The sequence below is a fragment of the Macaca fascicularis genome, chromosome 15, assembly GCF_037993035.2.
Source record: "Macaca fascicularis isolate 582-1 chromosome 15, T2T-MFA8v1.1".
Taxonomy (NCBI): Eukaryota; Metazoa; Chordata; class Mammalia; order Primates; family Cercopithecidae; genus Macaca; species Macaca fascicularis.
In genome coordinates this window covers 41,726,845-41,746,851 of record NC_088389.1, presented here as the reverse complement: position 1 = coordinate 41,746,851, position 20,007 = coordinate 41,726,845, and the positions used below count along the sequence as shown (strand labels likewise).

The following is a 20,007-nucleotide window of genomic DNA, read 5'->3' as shown; positions in this document are numbered from 1 at the left end:
AAAAATAAAATAAAAGTACTAATGCTTGCAACTGCAGATTATGATGCAACCATGTGCTTCGATTAGTGTCTACTTATTACAAAGATAATTGAGACTTGGCATTTTCCAAGACCTCCTTGAAGCCAGAACCATTGCAAGAAGTAATGGAAAGAGAGGCATTTGAGTTTGCACAGATTTATAGATGGGATTCCCAGAATGGCACATAGCATAGAATATAGATGGGATTCTCAGCAAGATGGTGCCAAGAGTAAGAAGGATGGGCTGTCGTAGAAAATTCAGACCTGGTCCAGGTCATTGGAGCCCACTGTACTGAACACATTGTTAGGAAAACTGATGTTGATGGTTTTATATCTATTTTCAATGGCTTTCTAAGCTAACAGTTTGGATTTTTTTTAATTTATAAAATTACATAGGATGATATAAACCAAAACCACCTATGTATAACAGGTTTATGGACCACCTGCAGTTGACAACTGTGCAAATTTTTTCATATTTGCTTCATGTCTCTTTCTGTAAGAAAAATAACACACCACAAATAAGATTGAGGGCCCTTTTTTCCCTGACTCCCAATGTCATTCCCTTCCTTGATACATAGAAACAACTACCACCCTGAATTTGATGTATACTTCTCTACTCTATTTTTAATTCGCATGAATCGCTGGGCAATATATAGTTTTGCTTTGTGTTATTTTTATAAATGACGTCATGATGTACTTATCCATTTGCACCTTGTTTCTTTTTTTCCACTCAATGTTACGTTTTGTGATCTCTCCATGTTGATGGCTGTGAGCTTACCATTAGGGCTTCCTTTTCATTTGACTAGAGACCATACTGAGCCAAGCATTAAAATATTTTTATATCATCCTTGTATATGAATCTAGTTTATTTCTCTTACTGTTCCTTTGTCATAATAGAATTCTGTCATGTGAATATTTCATATTTTATACATTTCTCCGCCAACAGGAGAACATATAAACTATTTCCAATCTTTTCCTACTATATTTATTGTAGAAATGGATATTCTTAATCCTTGTGTATACTTTTCCATTTTACTTTTGGTTTTGCTTGTTTTAGGTGTTTATGTTTGTTTGATCTTGTTGAGGATATATCACTTTTTTTCAACAGCATATGAGATCCTCAGGGCTCTCCAGGTCAGCCGTACTTTTCAGATGAGTAGAATGCACTGAGAAGACATGAAATGACAGGACCAAATTCACAGGGAAGTTTTGAGAGAGGAGCCACATTAGAGACCAGAGGAGAAGTGTCAGTTTGGGATGACCTTCTACCAAAGGCCTCACCAATGTCAAGGACAGCTCAGCTGTTCCTATCCTCTTTCCCTCATTACACTGTTTTCTGTTTATATTTATATATGTATTTGTAATTACTTGACTAATATCTGCACACATTGCCTGCTCTAAGCTCTTCAGCATCTGTCTTTTTTTATCATTTTGTCCCAGAGTGTTTGACAAGCAATAGTTACTCAATAAATATCATTCAAATGAATGAATGAATCAGTAAACAAAGTGACATTTGAATATGCAAGAAACTCCTAAGTTTGAAGAATCCTGCTTGTCTATAAATGTTTCCTATTTCTTTTAATACTGTTTGGTATTATCTGTCATTGAGAATGAATGTGTGTGTGTGTGTAGGTGTGTGTGTGTGTGTGTGTGTGTGTATAAAGTGATGGAACTGATTTTCTTTGTTGATGGAGAAGCAAATGCTAATGTTTTCACAGTCTTTTCTCTGTTGTAATATCACTTGGAGCACAATTTACAGATTTCTTCTAAAATCATCTGCTTGACATTCAAGATTCTATGAGATCTAATTATTCAACCCACCTTTTCTGCCACTGTCCCTCAGCCTCAGTAGTAACAGGCATTTTATCACAACCTAAGCATTCTGGGTTTCTGCTTTCCTCTGAGCCTTGCTTCTATTCCCTCCACCTGCAATGCCCTTCCTCTTATCACTGCCCTACTCTTCCAGGCCCAACTCAAATATCATCTCCTCCAGGATTTGTCTCTGTGAGAATATCTCTGTCATCTCTACCATCAAAACACATTATCTATTATATCCTTAAAAGTGTTGAGGATTACCTCTTCTGCATTAGAATGTGAGCTCCTGGACCAGATTCTGGTCTTTTCATCCTTGTTTTTTCCTGTGGTGCCAAGAGCAAAATAGGTGAACAGTAAAGGTTTGTAAAATTGAATTTAGTTGAACTTCTGACACTCTCTAAAACATAATTTTTTTTTTTATGTTTTTCCAGGTGTGTCGAACCAAGGTGATAGATCTCAGTGAAGGCATTTCCCAGCACGCCTGGTACCCTTGCACCATCAGCTACCCATATTCCCAGCTGGCTCAAACCACTTTTTGGCTCCGGGTAAGCTGAAGCTCTGAGAGCTTTGGAATCTCCAGCAGCGAGCCACAGAAAACACGGACTCCCATGACCCTTTCTGAAGATGGGTTGTCTACCTGCTGAGGGTGTTAATTGTAAGAACAGGGAACAAAACACTTAGCAGTGTGATGCTTCCTGAAATGGAATCCTAATTGCTCATGGAATGCCCCCACTGAGCTCTTGTTTTAGCAAAGAGTTTGGGATACATCTTGTCCGCCTGGAACCTCCTATTCATTGTTCAAAATCTTTTAAAATTATCTTTTCCTCCTTGAACCTTTTACTGATCACCAGAGAAAGAAGTGACCATTATCTCTCTTCTTGTCCTGCACATGTTTGGTCACTTGTAGGAAGGCACTTGTGACATGGTATTACAGAGCTGTCTGGTCTTTCTTTCTGGCTAAGGATTGTGGATATTATTGCATTTTGGCTGTGTGTCACTGACCTACTTTGAATTCCCAAAAATGCAAGGGCCATATCTTCTTTAGCTTTCTCTCCTCAAAGCTGAGTGCAGAGGTTGACATGGAGAAGTGAAAGATAATAGTATTTATTGTTGTTTTGTGGGTTTTGGTGTGGACCGGGACCTTTGCTACACACTTTACTCTCATTATCTCATTATCTTAGTAGAACCTCACAACAAGTCTATGATGTACCTGTTGGGTTTTTTTTAATCCACCATTTAGAAATGATGGAATGTAGACCCAGAGTGGCCCAGCCATTCACTCACTGTCACACAGCTAAGTAGGAGCAGAGCAAATATTGAAATTGGGTTTCTGATCTCAGAGCCTGTGCTCTTCACTGTTAGGTTTCATTGTCCCCCTTCCCACCTTGGACCCCGATGAGTAGTAGCCCAGTTCTTAAAAAGGAAGTTTCTCCTCAAATGCACCCCAATGGGGCTGCCTCCCCACCACATGACTGAGTGCACATGTGACCCTCCTATGTCTTTGCAATTTCAGGCGTACTTTTCTCAGCCAATGGTTGCTGCAGCTGTCATTGTCCACCTGGTGACGGATGGGACATATTATGGGGACCAAAAACAGGAGACCATCAGTGTGCAGCTGCTTGATACCAAAGATCAGAGCCACGATCTAGGTAAGCATGCTCTCCTGGGCTTGGCTTGCTCTTGGTACCTGCTTCCACCTCTGCACCATGACTAGTTGTGAGAATCAGCTTAGAATGAGCTTTTCCTTCCTTTCTCCCCTTTCTTGCTTATTTTCTATTTGGCATTCTGGTTGCCCTCAAATCAAGATGTGGTGATATATCCAGAGAAATCTAGATCTGGCAGATACAGGGATAAGGAGTCAATGGCCAAGCACTCCCTTCTGCCAGCCCCCTTTAACCTCAGATATCCCATATTATTCCCCAAAGACCCCAAGAAGGAGGGAGACTGAGTAAGAGCCATTTCCCCATTGTATATATCACCACCTGAGACCCAAAGAGAGGCACTGAGAGACCCCAAGTCACATGGCAGGTCAGGAATTACTAGTTAGATTTTCAGTGTCATAGCCTATTGCCTTTTACCCTATAACCGGGAGTGTTCATGACCCTCCACCCCAAGTGGGGACTGTATCACCAATATAACCTCTGGAGAAGTTTCCAATGGGAATAGGAATAGGAATATTGTAGGAGTAGGGAGGCAGTTGAGGAGTCAGGTTCTACCATGGGAGGGCCTGCCTAAGGGGAGGGCCTGCCTAAGTGCAGGGCCAAGGGGGAGGACAAGGGCTGGACTTGCCACTTGTACCACCCCTTTGCATACCCACATGTACTGAGGTTCAGAGAAGAGAGCCTGAATCCAGAGCTGACAGCTGAGGTTTGGATCCTGTCCCCACCACTCACTCACCTTGAGAAGGTGAGCAATCTTCCTGCCCTCAAAGCACGTTACTTAGAGGCTCACTTGCTTCATATACACAGCAAAGACAATGATATCCACCTTAGAGTCAGAGTGCGCTATTATTTGACACTGCTGTAACCATGCCTAGCACAAGATCAGAACCTAAGAAATTCCTATTGTCGCTACGAATTTCCTATGACACCTTCACACTTCCAGTCTACCCCGGAGAGCTCTGGGCAGCCTGGCTACTCCAAGCATTTGGAATTCTTGGCCAGTACTGAAGCCTGGACTTCAAAGCTGTGCCCAGACCATTCTGCAGAGAATGCCTTTCAAAGACCTGTATGAAGCAAGCAGGAAGGGGTCATTTCAGGGTCAGATAAAAGCCAAGGGATCAGGGAAAGTTTTCTTGTTTTGTTTTTATGCTTATTTATTTAGTTACTTTTAAAGGCAAGGGGAACCTATGAATAAGGAAGAGAAAGAAAACCCCTCTGGACTTAGCAGGATTCCTGGGAAATTTCCCTAAGTGAGAAACAAATATTTTCGTAGTTATTGTTGCATAGCCCAGGGCTCTGAGGAGAGGTTTTTCAGCAGAGTGGGGAAAAGTCTGGTTCCACAGAAGCTCTTTGGATCCTGCTACTGATGCCTGAGGCCTTTCTGATTTTCCCCTCCACCCCCACCATCACCATCTTCCTCAGTCCACAGCATCCCAGGATTCTCAGAGGCAGCTTCACCTCTGGAACTGAGAAGGGCACCTGCTTCAGGCTTCCACACGAGAGACTTCTCCTTACATAGCAAGTCTGCCAGGACATGGTTAGGATTATACCATTTTTTGGATGTGAAAACTGAGTTTTAGAGGCTTTCTGGAGTCCCATTATTAGGAAGGGGCTACACCATCATTTAAACTCAGGTCCGCCCAACACCAAAGCCAGCTTCCGTTTTGCCAACTATATCTTGCCACAGCCTTCCTTTCCTTCTGTCCCTTGTGTATCTTTTCTCCCTGGCCCTCTCCCTTCCTTCTTGGAGAATGGGAACCTGCTGCCTGCGTTAAAAAAATACAAAACAAAACTGAGGACTCTTGAGTGAGGCAAGCTTGGATTTTTCTTAGAGTTTTAGCCATGCCCGGGCTGTGTTCCTCTGGAAAACCATCCCTGCCCACGATTCTCAACCTCTTCTGCAGACTAAGCAAGAGGTCCTTTCCTCTCAGGGCTGCTCCCAGGTTCACAGATTACTTATGAGAGTGGGCTTTTTACCCTGGGAAGCGCCTGTTGCTATGAATTATTTCCATCACTTTTCCAACTGACCAGGCAGGCAGCCTGAAACCCAGCAACTCAGACCAACAAGCCCTACAGCAATGTGGGAGGGAGGTGAGGGCCTGGGATGCTTGGCTGAGGGGTGGCCATTTGGGGGAGGGAGAGGGACTTTGGGCAGTAGGTGAAGGGGAAGCTGAGGGGGCAGGGAGGCAGGGGGATTGGAAAGATTTGGAACCAAGGAAAAAAAGGCAGACAAAGAAACTTTCAATCAGACTCAAAATCCTCACCGGCCGCCCAATGGTGCTTTTGTGCAGTGACATGAAAGGGTCTGGGGGCTTCGGGAAGGGCCCGTTGGGGAGGGCGTGACTGGCCTTGAGTAATGAGCCTGGCCCCTCGGCCCCTCTGTCTCCCCTGACAGGCCTCCATGTCCTGAGCTGCAGGAACAATCCCCTGATTATCCCTGTGGTCCATGACCTCAGCCAGCCCTTCTACCACAGCCAGGCGGTACGTGTGAGCTTCAGTTCGCCCCTGGTCGCCATCTCGGGGGTGGCCCTCCGCTCCTTCGACAACTTTGACCCCGTCACCCTGAGCAGCTGCCAGAGAGGGGAGACCTACAGCCCTGCCGAGCAGAGGTAAGGGACCCGCGGCAGACTCGCCCTGGGCCACTTGTAGCCGAGTGGAGACAGCGTGATTTTGAAGCTGGGTAGCCATTTGTGTGGCTGTAAAAAGTCTGTGCATTTCTCCCTTCTCCATCCATCCTCTGGCCTCTGGCCGGCTCTGCCTTTGGGCTTGAGAGGCCCATGAGTCTCTGAATTCCTAGGACAATTGAGGGAAGCAGGGTTGTGTGGTGAAAAAACCTCCTTCACCTGGCTTGCAGCGGCAGAATTGACAATAGCTTGCAGGGTGACCCTGGAAACATCAGTTTCCTTCTCTGAGCCTCAAGGTCCTCATCTGAACAAAAAGAGGATTAGCTCTCTTTTATCTCTGAAATACTGGGATATTCTGCTTCCTAGGTGGCACAGGCAGGAGGCATAACCTTCCTAACCAAGGGGGATAGAGTGAGACTGGTATTGGCATCATCCTAGTTCACCATGTGTTTCAGAGATAGGTGAAATCTCTGTCTTCCACAAGCCTAGCTCCTATGACGTCACGAGTGGTCTAAGAGCCTGTCTTTCAACTGCATGACATCACTCCCTCAGTGCTTTTGAGCTAGCATCTATTAATGCACCTAGTTTGGAGCTATAAGGGAGTGGACTTTCCTGAAAAGAATACAAGTTTTGGGAATACTCTTACTTGGGTTTGAACCTCCACATTGCCACTTCTTGAATGTGTGTTCTTGGGCAAGTCACTTCAGTTTTCTGAGTCATAGTTTTCTATTTTGGAATAAGCAGATGAAATCTACTCCACAGGGTGGTTGTGAGGGTTAAATGTTGCACTACAGATAAAAGTGTTCCTGCAAACTGTTAGGCACTATGTAAACATAATGATTTTGAAAAGAATATTTATAACCACCTTTTGATGATGATGGTGCTGCTTCTGTGCACAGAATTTTGTGTAAAGTTCTTAAAGTTGGAGCTGGAAAAAGCTTCAGAGATTATCTCATGCATCTGACATGTCCAAACTTCTGTGTTACCATGTAGAATCACAGGGCCCAGAAAGGGGACAACTTGTGCAGAGCTGCACAGCGTCTCTCAGATTTGTTTCATGAGATCCAGAAGAAGAGAAAGTTATGATTTTTGTCGGCTCCGCAAGAGTGAGGCTTTCTGAAAGTTGATTCAGTCTTGCCCTGTATACCTGGGGGGTAAGAAAAGAAAAGAGAAGAGGGGGACAACCAGCCTTTCCCACGCCCCTGTTACCACAGAGGACACAAAAGGTGGTTGCAAAATCCACATTGTTTAGCACCCACTGTCTCTAGCTTCTGTTGTGCAAAGTCTGTCGCAATCTTTCAGAAGCAAGAGCTTCTTAAATATAACTCATTGTCTTATTTCACTCTAAGAGGATGTTTTTATCCCTTGTTTTCCAGACCCTATAAAAATAAGCTAATTCTCAAAGCCTGGGGAAACCATGTCAATGGAAATCCATTAGACCTTTTCCACAACACTTTCCCATTTTTAGCCAGCCTTCCTGACCATCCATAAGTTGACCGAGGCCAGGACTGACTTGTTTGAATTCTCGATGAATGGTGTCTGTGCCCTAAGTAAACAGTAGGAAATATTTAACGACTGAAACATATCGATCGATATGTATTTGTTAGTTCTTTGGTTGTAGGAGGAACATTGAATGAGGGCAAAGTGCTGCCCTATATCTGACTAATTATGTGACCTTGGATTAGTCATTCCCCTTCACTGGGCCTCAGTTTCCCCATCTTTAAAATGATGATGGTGGATTGCATGGATTCTCTGCAGTTCTTTCCAGTTCTAACAGTGTGTGATTCCCAACAGCTAGGAAAGATGAGAGAGGACAGGAAGAGACAAACACTTGTTGAGCCCCTAATAGATAGGAACATTATCTTATTATTGCACTTCTTCTGTGAGGTATGGCTCAGAGAAACAGAGCGAGTGAGTCATGACCATCCAGGCAGTAAGAGGCAAAATCCTACTTTGTCTGTCTCCGAAAGCCATTCTCTGCCCACCACAGCAAGGCACAAGTATCAGAGAAGAGGAATTTTCACAAGTGGACCCATATGCTCATTTATTCAGAGGAATTCTGAGTAAGGGGATGGAGCTGCAGCTCTGAGGTCTTTGGCTGACTTGTCCCTGAGCTTGGATCAGGCTATGACAGGCTGAGTCTTGAGGGCTGAGGCTGCAGAGCAGCAGCACCTCCTCCTGAGCGCCCCAGTGGGGAAAGGACAGCAGCTGTTCATGGGGAGCTAAAGAGGCATTTACCAAAACAAGCAGGACTCTGCAAACATGCAAATGCATTAAAACAAACAAACAAGGGAGGAAAAGAAAGAAAAATAAGCAGCAACTGTAAAGAGCCATGGGATGTTTTCCTTCATTCTCAAAACACCAAAATAAGTAGCATCACTTTTTATAGCACAAATTTCAGCTGGTTGTAAGAGAAACATCCCACTTTACCCTCAGCTGTTTCCCAGGTAGTGAAAAGTACTGTTTCTCCCCTCCCCTTCTTGTCCTCCCTCCCACAACCTTTCCTCTTCTCCCTGCATCTCTCCTTCTCTCTCCTCTCCCTTTTCTCCCACCTCTCCGTCTCTCTCTCTCTCTCTCTCTCTCTCTCTGTCTCTCCTCCTGAGAGCCGTGTGATGCCTACTGTGCTGCCTTGGGAGGAGTCCTATAGCAAAACCAGTTTGGGTAATGTGTTCTACCCTAGCTTCAGGGGTCTCCAGTCTCTTTGCAGTACTTGGTATAAATTCAGAGACCCAAGAAAACAGGATCAGTTTTCAAAGGAGAGGTCCAGTTGTGCAATTCTAGTCAAATCTCAGCCCCACACCAAGTTGTGGAAAGGAGAAAAGGTGGGGAGGGGAGCACAGTGGTGGGGTGTGGGGTGGTTAACAGGCTTCTTTAATGAGAAAAACTACAGTGGTGATGTTGAGGCTCCAGTATTTGTCTCTCACACACACACAAACACACATGCACATATATCATGTTCATCCACCCTTGTGGTTCTTAACAGAAATTGAACAGTTTATTATAAAATTGAATGGACCATGTATTTAGAAAAGTAACTTCCTTCCCTCCTCCCTCCATTTATTCTTCTTTCCTTTCATGCTTCCTTTCTTCCTCTCACCTCTTTTTCACATTCTCTTTCTTCCTTTATCTCAAACTCTTCCCCATTTCTACATGCTGGTCCATTCAGATAAAGGCAGTTCTGATTGAGAGCTAAATTTTAGAAGGCCAACTTTGGGGGGAAACAAATTCTTCACATGGCTACATTAACACTTTCAGCCACAGAGAACTTAGACTGTTGTTGGTTGGTTGGGGGTGGGGGTGCCCAAAGACCGGAGCCAAGTATTTCTAGAGTCTGTGCCCTGATGAGACCCCATGTGTGGAATATCCCATTACATAATGATACAGGGATTCATAAGTAGGATTTGGAACACCGAATGAAGCTGCTCTTGGCCAGAGACCACAGATTGCTCAGATCGCTGCCATAATCTCATTCAACTTCCCCAACCCGCAAAGGAATTAGTGCCTCTCAGCATATTGATTGAGAATCACATCTGGGGAATATAACTGCAAATGGAACTGCTGTGCCTAAGCATGTGTATGTCTTTGACTATCCCAAATACTGCCTGACTCTTCTCCAAAATATTGTCCAATTCACAGCCCCATCAGTGATCTACCAGAGTTCCAGTTGCTCCATATCCTTGGCAATGCTTGAGATTACCAAAGACTACTTTTTCTTATTTTTCTCATTTCAAAGGGCTCTGAAATTATAGATCTCTGTTGTTTTGTTCTCATAAAATCATGAGGCCTGAAGGTGGGGAGGGCTCTCAAAGATTTCCTGGTTCTGTGCCCTCATTTAAGGATGAGAAATCTAAGGTCTAAGCAAGGGAAGTGATTCACCTAAAATCACCCAACAAGTTAGGAGGAAAACCAGCATTGGAATCTAGTTCTCAGGAATCCAGTTATCTTTCCTCTCCATCAGAGATTTCAAGACTGGTGTTCCATAGACCATATTAGTCCATAAACAATCTCTCTTTGGCCTCTATTAGTTATCTTCTTTAATTACTTGCCAACATTTAAATATCAGGAGAGTTCATATTAAAAACCAGAATTCTTCTTGGACCTCTTTAAAGAAATGAGAAGCTTTGAAAACATCAGGCCCTCCATCCCACTAGGCAACCTTCGACTGGAGCAAAGCACTCTGCTCTCTGACCAGGCACATACCCTCTCCTCGACACACCCCACTCAGTTCACCTGAACCCTGCAGACCACTGAACTTGCATCGTCTAATCTTCAAAATCTTGCCTCCATACCACACCACAATACTGGCTCCTGGAAATCCAGGGTAAAGAACCTTTTAGGATCATTCCCCCAGTAGCCTCATTTCTGGGTAGAAAATGAGGTCCTAGCACAGTAGCTCTTTCACCGTTTCACTTCCTAAGTGAACTTGCAGAATTGATGCCAAGAACAGTTTTCCCTGCATTTCCCAATGTGGAGCACGTGTCTTTTTTGTTTCCCCATCTGAGCAACCCAGAATGATTTATAAACAGCCTTTCTGTTATTATCTCTGCTTCCCTATGGCATAATTGCAGCTAAGTGGCAGGGCACAGCAGTTATACTGTGAGTCGTGAGTCGAGGAACAGAACCAGGAGAGGAACCCTTGTCAGCCCTTTAACTTCTGGCTTTATGCGGGTTCCAGAACTCTCCAGGTATCCTCTGTTATGCATGACTGGAGTCCGTTCTTATTGACAGTGGAGACAGCAGTGTGGGGGTTGGCTATTGGATCAGATATGGTTTTACCTCTATGTGGAACTTGAGTCCATAGGTAAATATATTACACTTGTAGATAAGAAGAAAAGAAAAAAAAGTTATTTAAGTATCTGATTAGCTCTGCACCCCAGGGACCTCCACTTTTGCCCAGGTGTGAGAATTTGGTCTATAGAATTACCTGCATCCTTTCCCACTCGTCCATCCAATCAGCCACCTTTCTCCCTTCAGAGAAGTGTCGTCATTTTCTCCTTCTTTTGTTATTTTTATTGACTTCCCATCACTGTTATTAAATCCTTCCCTCTTTTTTTTAATGAAGCAGCAGAGCCTTTTCTTTATTTTGTTTTCCTTGTTTTGTTTTTTGTTTTTGTGTTTCAGAAATGACAGGGCTGTATCACAGAGTTATTTGAGAGGGTCAGTCAGGGTAATGTTTATCATTTTTGGACAGTGTGTTCACACAATCTTTTCCAACCAACAGGATAGCAAAGAAAAACGAGCAGCGACTTAGGGGACAGACTGGCAGATCTCCACTGGAATTCTGTCCAAGCTGAGTGCCCTTGGGCAAGCAATTTAAAAATCTTAGTCCTAGTTTCCTGTTCTTGAAAATGGGAATAATATCACTACCTCAAGGAGTTCCTGTGTGGAATGCAAATAAGGTGATGTAGGTGAAACAGAGTGGCCAATGCCTGACACATATTACCTCCCTTATCCCTTTTCTTCCTGTTTTCAAGCCTGCAGGCCAGGTGCAGACAGATGTGCTGAAAAAGCAGGATGCCTCAATCCCTGAAGTGTATTCTGGAAGGCAGTAGTCCTAAGAAACGTCCCATGAAAAAAAATGTGATCAGAGTTTAAAAAATAACGTGTACCTTAGCCCCTTCTGGAAATTTTCAATGGATTATCCAAATTATTGAGAAGTCCTGCAACTAAGAAAACTAACTGGTTTCATTAACTCAGTGCTACCCCTACTGATCTGACCATGAGATCTTTTGGTCAGGTGATTCATGGGACCAAGGACTTTTTTTTTTTTTTTTTTTTTTTTTTTTTTTTTTTTTTTTTTGAGACAGAGTCTCGCTCTATTGCCGAGGCTGGAGTGCAGTGGCGCGATCTCAGCTCACTGCAAGCTCTGCCTCCCAGGTTCATGCCGTTCTCCTGCCTCAGCCTCCCGAGTAGCTAGGACTACAGGTGCCCGCCACCACACCTGGTTAATTTTTTGTATTTTTAGTAGAGACGGGGTTTCACCGTGTTAGCCAAGATGGTCTCAATCTCCTGACCTCGTGATCCGCCTGCCTCGGCCTCCCAAAGTGCTGGGATTACAGGCGTGAGCCACCACGCCTGGCCTGTTTTTCCTTTTGTAGCAAAAAGAGACAGAGAGACTCATCTTCTCAAGTAGCTCTATAGTTCCAACAGCATTTCTCTCACTCTCTCTTTTTTTAAAATGTTATTTATTTATTTATTTATTTTGATACACAGTCTCACTTTGTTTCCCAGGCTGGAGTACAGTGGTGTAATCTTGTCTCACTGCAACCTCTGCCCTCCAGGTTCAAGTGATTCTTGTGCCTCAGTCTCCCAAGTAGTTGGGATTATAGGTGTGCACCACCACTCCCAGCCAATTTTTAAATTTTTACTAGAGACAGGGATTCACCATGGTGGCCAGACTGTTCTTGAACTCCTGACCTCAAGTGATCCATCTGCCTCAGCTCCCAAAGTGCCGAGATTTCAGGTGTGAGCCACCACACCTGACCTCAAAGCATTTCTCATACATTGGCCTTTCTAGTCTACAAACACAACAAGCTCCATCCTGTGCTGGAATTTTGTACCTGCTCTTCCCTCTGCCTGGTTCTACCTCTGCCCCAAACCTGTGTATGGTTTATCCCTTCATTTTATCCAGGTAGTAGTTCAGATGTCCCTTCCTCATGGATCCTTCTATAAAGTGCCTTGCCCCTCTCCACCACCTGTCACTCTCTATAATTTCACCTTGGTTTAACGCCCTAACTGCATGCATCATTATCTGAAATGATCTCATTTATTACTTTTCTTTGGCACACACCCTTCCTCCTGAAATACATAGATAACAGGCATCTTGTTTATCCCCTCTGTCCACTATATTCCCAATGTATAGAACAATGTCTGGTGCTCAGTAAAGCCCCCAGTGAAGGTCTGTTTAATAGATGAATCAGTGGATGATGTTTTACCCTGTTGACAATCCTAAGAAATAAATTATTTTATTACTTCCACTTTACAGATAACGAAACTGAGCCTCAGGATGTTATATAAATTTCCGAAGTCAAACAACTGTTAAATGGCAGAGCAGGGGCTGGAGCCCAGATTTCCCTGATTGATAAACCTTGTGCTCCTTCTACCCTAGAAAATGAAGCATTTCAGATATTCATTTTCTTGTGAAGAACTTAATGCGCACAAAATAATTGGGGAAGGCACTGTTTATACTTTAATGGCTCTGCAACTTAAAGAAGAAAATTATCTTTCCCTCTGGGTCTTCATAAGAGCCCAGGTATCTTCTGGGAGTGCAGAGTAAGAATGCCCAAACTGCTAGGCACAGGTCAGAAGAACAGCTTGGGAGCTAGTAGCTTACAGAGTAAATATATTTAAATTGGAACCATGTGGTTCCTTCCCCTGGTGCTTACACAATGTGAACAGATGCATTGTTTGGTGTCAAAGCCCTTGTGTTGACTCCACAGTTACAGCCTCTTTGAGGTCTCTACATGGTACAACGCTGAGGCTGTCAGGACTAAGAAAAAAGGGCTGAGAATTGGAGTTGTCTCAACAAGTGTTCCTTAATGCCAGTTGCCCTGCATTTCAGAAGGAGAGTATTGGAGAACTGCAAAGCTCCCATCAGTGAGGGTCTGAGACCTAAATTAAATGCTTGTCTTTTTCTGGGTATTTAAAAAAGTAAATTGGTTTGTGATATGTTTTGGAAGCTTTTAGCTCCCCCCGCCTCCAGACTTTATTTCTCACTATGCTTTTGAGCAGAGGATAGAGAACAGGAATAGGTCACAGTAAAACCCTTAGTTGGGTATCGTGAAACTGAGAGAAAACAAAAACAAACAAACAAACAAAAGTGCAAAACTTTTCTGACACTGGTTTGGCCAAAATGTCTCCGTCTCCTAGATAAAAACGGGAACATAAAAGCCTTGAGGTTCTGGATGCAAATCTACCCATCTGGGCATACGATAGGCCAGGTGTTGGGGGTAGACACAGTCAGAGAGGCAAAAGTCAGAGAAAACTGCCCCTTAGAAGCTTTTAGCGTTAGGCAGAATCAACCTCTTTAAAGTGTTTAAGAGCTATTGCAAGGCACCATCACCATTGGTTTCTTGCCATTTAGGAAACATCTGCAATGAATTTTTATTGGCACTGCAAAGTACACCAAGATGAAATAGGCATTTTCTCTGCCCTCAAGGACATTCTAGTCCAGAAACATGGGACAAGGTTAACAACAAGGCCTTTGGAGTCACCTCTCTGGATGAGCACTTAAACAAGTAACGTAATCTTGCCAGTCCCCAATTTATCCAACTGTAAAATGAGTAACACTTAGCTCATAGGGTTGTTGTAAGGATGGAGTGAGCTCATGTATATAAGCAATCAGCAAATAGTAACTAATATTATTGAGTGCTTGCCTAACTGTAATACAAGGGGAATGATCATCCAAGAATGAGGATTTGATGCTGTTTCTGTTTGCATCCTTAAAGATTAGCCTGCAATCTGGTATGTTCCACTGGCACTGAGGAACTGAGTTTTTAATACATCAAACATGAGGCAACAGCCTTAGAGAAAGAAGGGTAGAATACCCATGAGGGTGCTTGCCAAGGGACACAAGGGAAAGCTTCCTATGGAAACTTGCATGATGCTTAGACCTAAAGAACGGTGGAATTCAGACTGGCAGAAAGGTAGAATTCAGAGTTGCAGCAAGATGCAAGTCATAGTCTCCGTACAACTCCACTAATGATGTGTAAGTTACTTCACAGTTTATAAAAGACTGCTACCTCCATCATCTCAGTTGAGTCTCCTGGCTGTATGAGGTTGGCCAAATTTGAGAGTATGCTGAATCTCAGAGATGTGATGTACCTTGCCAACTAGGTAATAGAGCATAGGTGTATTTATAACATCAGCTACCACTTTTATTTATTTATTTATTTATTTATTTATTTATTTATTTTGAGATGGAGTTTCACTCTTGTTGCCCAGGCTAGAGTGCAATGGTGCAATCTCAGCTCACTGCAACCTCTGCCTCCTAAGTTCAAGCTATTCTCCTGCCTCAGCCTCCTGAGTAGCTGGGATTACAGGTGCCCGCCACCACGCCCAGCTAATTTTTTTTTTTTCTTAGTAGAGACAGGGTTTTACCATGTTGGTCAGCCTGGTCCTAAACTCCTGACCTCATGGTCCGCCAAACTCAGCCTCCCAAAGTGCTGGGATTACAGGCGTAAGCCACCGTGCCCGGCCCAGCTACCACTTATTGAGTGCCTAGCATATGCCAGGAGTTTTGCTATGCATTTTTTTCTAAACTGATTTAATTCTCAAAATGGTCCTTGTAAGTGGGTACTCATAAAATACAAAAAGGGCCGGGCGCGGTGGCTCAAGCCTGTAATCCCAGCACTTTGGGAGGCCGAGACGGGCGGATCATAAGATCAGGAGATCGAGACCATCCTGGCTAACACGGTGAAACCCCGTCTCTACTAAAAAATACAAAAAACTAGCACTTTGGGAGGCCGAGATGGGCGGATCATGAGGTCAGGAGATCGAGACCATCCTGGCTAATACGGTGAAACCCCGTCTCTACTAAAAAATACAAAAAACTAGCCGGGCGAAGTGGCGGGTGCCTGTAGTCCCAGCTACTCGGGAGGCTGAGGCAGGAGAATGGCGTGAACCCGAGAGGAGGAGCTTGCAGTGAGCTGAGATCCGGCCACTGCACTCCAGCCTGGGTGACAGAGCGAGACTCCGTCTCAAAAAAAAAAAAAAAAAAAAAAAAAAAAAAAAAAACTAGCCGGGCGAGGTGGCGGGCGCCTGTAGTCCCAGCTACTCGGGTGGCTGAGGCAGGAGAATGGCGTGAACCCGGGAGGCGGAGCTTGCAGTGAGCTGAGATCTGGCCACTGCACTCCAGCCTGGGAGACAGAGTGAGGCTCTGTCTCAAAACAAAAAAAAAAAAAAAAGAGTTTTTGCTCAACCTGGTGCCTGATAGAAAAATTCAATAAATATTCACTGTAATCATGATGATCCCCTTCTCACAAATGGAAAAACTGAGGCTATTCAAGGTTTAAATCTTTATAATGTGCAAAGCTTTCAACTGGCAAGATTTGAACTCTGGTTTGTCTGTTGCCATACCTTGTGCTCTTAATGAGAAATTTTATTCACTGCCTCTAGGGTCATCTTTACCCTAGCCAGCACCTCTTTCTGTCCACAGTCTCAAGCCCCCTGAAATCTTGGAGAAAGAGGCTCTTAGCCTTTATCTTCCAACTGAGTGTGGCTGTCCTGTGAGGAGACTCCTTCTTCCCCTTTTGTTTCTTTCCTCCCCAGCTGCGTGCACTTCGCATGTGAGAACACTGACTGCCCAGAGCTGGCTGTGGAGAATGCTTCTCTCAATTGCTCCAGCAGCGACCGCTACCACGGCGCCCAGTGTACTGTGAGCTGCCGGACAGGCTACGTGCTCCAGATACGGCGGGATGATGAGCTGATCAAGAGCCAGGTATGTGCAGGTGCTGAGCTCAGAGCCTCTCTGCAGCCCAGAGAAGGCTTACTGGGTGTTGAACATGTTCTCTGCTAAATACCCAGCAGCACTTAAAATAGTGCTGCCACACAGTAGGTGCTCAATAAATATTTATTGATTAAATGAATGAGTGAATGAATCAATTAACCAAGCAAGCAGTCTGGAATCTCTAAGAAAAAGGGTTCCTGTGCTGACTGGTGTTCTACACAATACTTGCCAGTGTTTTTGTATAGGTTGCAAATCTCCAAGACCATGGGGCTGAGTATTTTGGAATGAATACCTTACAGTCAGAACTCTGACGTAATTGAATGGGCTGCTTTAGGACAAGGTGAGCCCTGTCAATGAGATGTTCATTCATTCACTAATTCATTACATACAAAGCATCTGTTCACTGGAAATTGGATGCTATACTAAGTGCTAAAGAAGAGGAAGCCGTTAAGACAAACCAAGTCCCTCCTCTGAAGGAGCTTCATGCCTAGTGGTGGAGGGAAAGTCAGACAACTCATTAATAATGACCGCACTGTGTGATAAATGCTGTCAAGGGAAGTGTAGGGTGTTGTGGAGGTACAGGGAGATTCAAGGGAGGTGCCTGGGAAAAGTGACATGGATCAGCAAAGGGGTGTGTGTTGGGGAGAAGGAAGAAATATATAAATATATGCACTAGGCACAGGCATGGATAGTATGTGGAAGCACATTGATGAGGAAAAAAAAAAAAAAAACATGCCACAGATTGTTTGTTTGTGTGTTTTCTTTTTCCATACTCACCCAAGCAATGAGGCTGGAAGGGCCAGCTGAATCCACTGGTGCAGGGCCCTGTCAGTTTTGTCAGGAAGTGTGGGGTTGATCTTTAGGACAACAGGGAGCTGTTGCAGGAAGTGACATGGTCAGATCCTGGTGACAAAGTCTCTTCTAGATACTCTATGTAGGTGTAGCTTGGAGTTCAGCAGTAAGACTGGTAGCAGGGAGACCCCCTCAGTCATCAAAGGAGTCATGGAAGATAGGACGTGTCCTGCATGAGATTAGTGGTAGTGAATGATTTGGAGTGATGTGACAGAATGTTCCTTCAGCAAGATGGTGCTATAATGTCCCAGGTGGGGCATGGGGGAGTGGGACAGGTTGTCCTGGGATTTGAGGATTTCCGTCAGTAAATGTAGCATTTTCCAGGGCTGGCCAGTGGACTTTGCCTTCAAACTGCAAGCACACAGGGCACATTCTTTATTGTTGGGAATGCCTATTTGTACAGAACTTCTGGACTTGCTCTTCTTAGACACCTACTTCTGTGTGTCAGACTTGGCAGGCCTGAACTCCTGTAGAAACAATGAAACTGTTTTGGCAGTGAGGGACCTCACTCAAGCACACATCCCTTTGATGTGTGCTTAAGAGGGAGAATGTCCTTGCTTTTAAAATCCCAGATCAACATTTGGCATCTCCAGTCTCTAGGATTTAGTGGCTTCCTCCTTGAATGAAAGCCTCCAGGCTGCAATGATTGTCCATTCCTTGGCTCCGTAGCATGGCCTTGCCCTCCGCCCAGCTCTGCCATCTTGTAGTTCGGTTCAAATCTCCATTTACTCTTTCATTTTTCCTAGGCTTTTTCTGACTTTGTGCCTTTCTCTCTTGACTATTGAGCCACTAAATCTCAGAGTAGGGAGTGGATCTTTGAGCAGTTCTTGAGTTCAATCCATCCATTTTGCCAAAGGGAGAACTCAAGTAAGGAAAGGAACTTGCCTGTGGTCTGATAACATGGAGGAAAAACATCCAGGTCTCCTATAGCCATGGAGAGTGCCTACTGTGTGCCAAGCACTACAACAGGTTCCTAGTAACTCCCCTAGAGCTAATAAAAGACACAAAAATCAACACTTGATGTCCTACCATTGAACTGTATTTCACAGTCTGTTTTGTGAAAGAAGTCATCATGCCCTTTGAGGTCTCAAAACCTCAAGATTCTCACAGTGAAATGGAAATCATGATCTGGGAGACTCTATAGACAGCAGTTAAGAGCATAGCCTTTGGACTCAAGTCCGACTTATCCTTTTTCCAGCTGGTTAACTTAAGGCTGATCATGTAATGTCTCAGAGTCTCAGTCTCTGTGTCTTTAATTGAGAACTGAAATATCTAATTCATGCAATTATTGGGATCATTAAAAGTAAGCTAACGTTAAACACTAAGCATTGGTCTCCTAGTACCTGGACGAGACTCTGAGCTGTCACCTTGGGAAGAAGGGTATTTCTCCACATCTAGGGCTCAGTCTGCCACTCCTCACTATGCACGCCTCTGCCTTTCAGATGGGACCCAGCGTCACAGTGACCTGTACAGAGGGCAAGTGGAATAAGCAGGTGGCCTGTGAGCCAGTGGACTGCAGCATCCCAGACCACCATCATGTCTACGCCGCCTCCTTCTCCTGCCCTAATGGTACCACCTTTGGCAGTCAGTGTTCCTTCCAGTGCCGTCACCCTGCACAATTGAAAGGTATCAAGAACGCCTTCCCCAGCTCAGCCTTCCTCTGTCTATGGGAAACCTAGAGGCTACATCCAGGCTCTCTTTCTGGCTCTCAAACACCAAGAGTGGGATGGGGTTTTATCTGTGCTCCTGACTTCTTCCTACCAGTTGTGTTTATGTAAACTGGCCTGCTGTGAAGATAAGAAAGAAAAAAGAGAGTACGGATAATTATGACAGTGAAGCCCTTTCCAAGACCTTGGAAATCTTGCAAAAAAGAAAAGAAAGAGAGGATAAAAGTGAAGGAGGGAGGGAAGAAGGAAGAGAGAAAAAGAAAAAAGAGTTGCATTTGGAACTGATGAAATGAATTCACTCGTATGATTAGGGCCAGTAAGCCTTACGAAGTAAGTGTTACTATTATTCCCATTTCACACCAAGCCTCAGAGGGTTTAAAGAACTTGCCCAAGGCTGCACCATCAGTGGTGGGGACCATATTGAAGCCCAGGTCTGTCTTTCTCCAATGCTGGCTGCTACTTATCAAGAGGGGCCAGCTAGGCAGAGAAGAGCAGATATGGACAGGAAGCATCTGGCATCCTCCTGAGCGAGGCACCAGGGCTATTGAGGGGAATAAGACTCTGGCATACCGGAGGTCACATTTTAGAAAAAAGTGAGTAGCTGACCTGGGTGTCCTAGAATGCTGGGATTAGATGTGGAATGTATTAATAACTCCAGACTAGGAAATCACACTTCTCTCAATCAATCAGAGGCCTTTGGGAAAGGGAAGTGCATAAATTAGCATTGATTATTACAGCCCTCATTGTGGCTAATAATAATCGTTAATCAAAACAATGCATATCCTTCCGCTGCCAACTGTGGTTAGGGAAGAGTGACCTGGCTGGGGAGACAAGGCCTTAGGAGGACCATCATTCTAATAGTTGGTGATCCCAACTTTGCTTTTCCTTTGACTGGGCAAAGGTCCTGCCGCCTTTTTCTTGAAC

At 44.3% G+C, this 20,007-nt stretch overlaps 1 protein-coding gene across 2 annotated transcripts in view; it reads left to right on the top strand.

The window, feature by feature from the left end:
- PAPPA (pappalysin 1) overlaps positions 1 to 20,007 on the top strand; it is a 246,711-nt gene that overhangs the window by 175,384 nt on the left and 51,320 nt on the right. For both annotated transcript variants that reach the window (XM_015436678.4, XM_074016697.1), the window contains 5 exons: positions 2,264 to 2,377; positions 3,346 to 3,481; positions 5,889 to 6,102; positions 16,387 to 16,555; positions 18,859 to 19,042. In XM_015436678.4, coding sequence (XP_015292164.2) covers positions 2,264 to 2,377; positions 3,346 to 3,481; positions 5,889 to 6,102; positions 16,387 to 16,555; positions 18,859 to 19,042 — 817 coding nt within the window. The remainder of the gene's footprint in view (positions 1 to 2,263; positions 2,378 to 3,345; positions 3,482 to 5,888; positions 6,103 to 16,386; positions 16,556 to 18,858; positions 19,043 to 20,007) is intronic.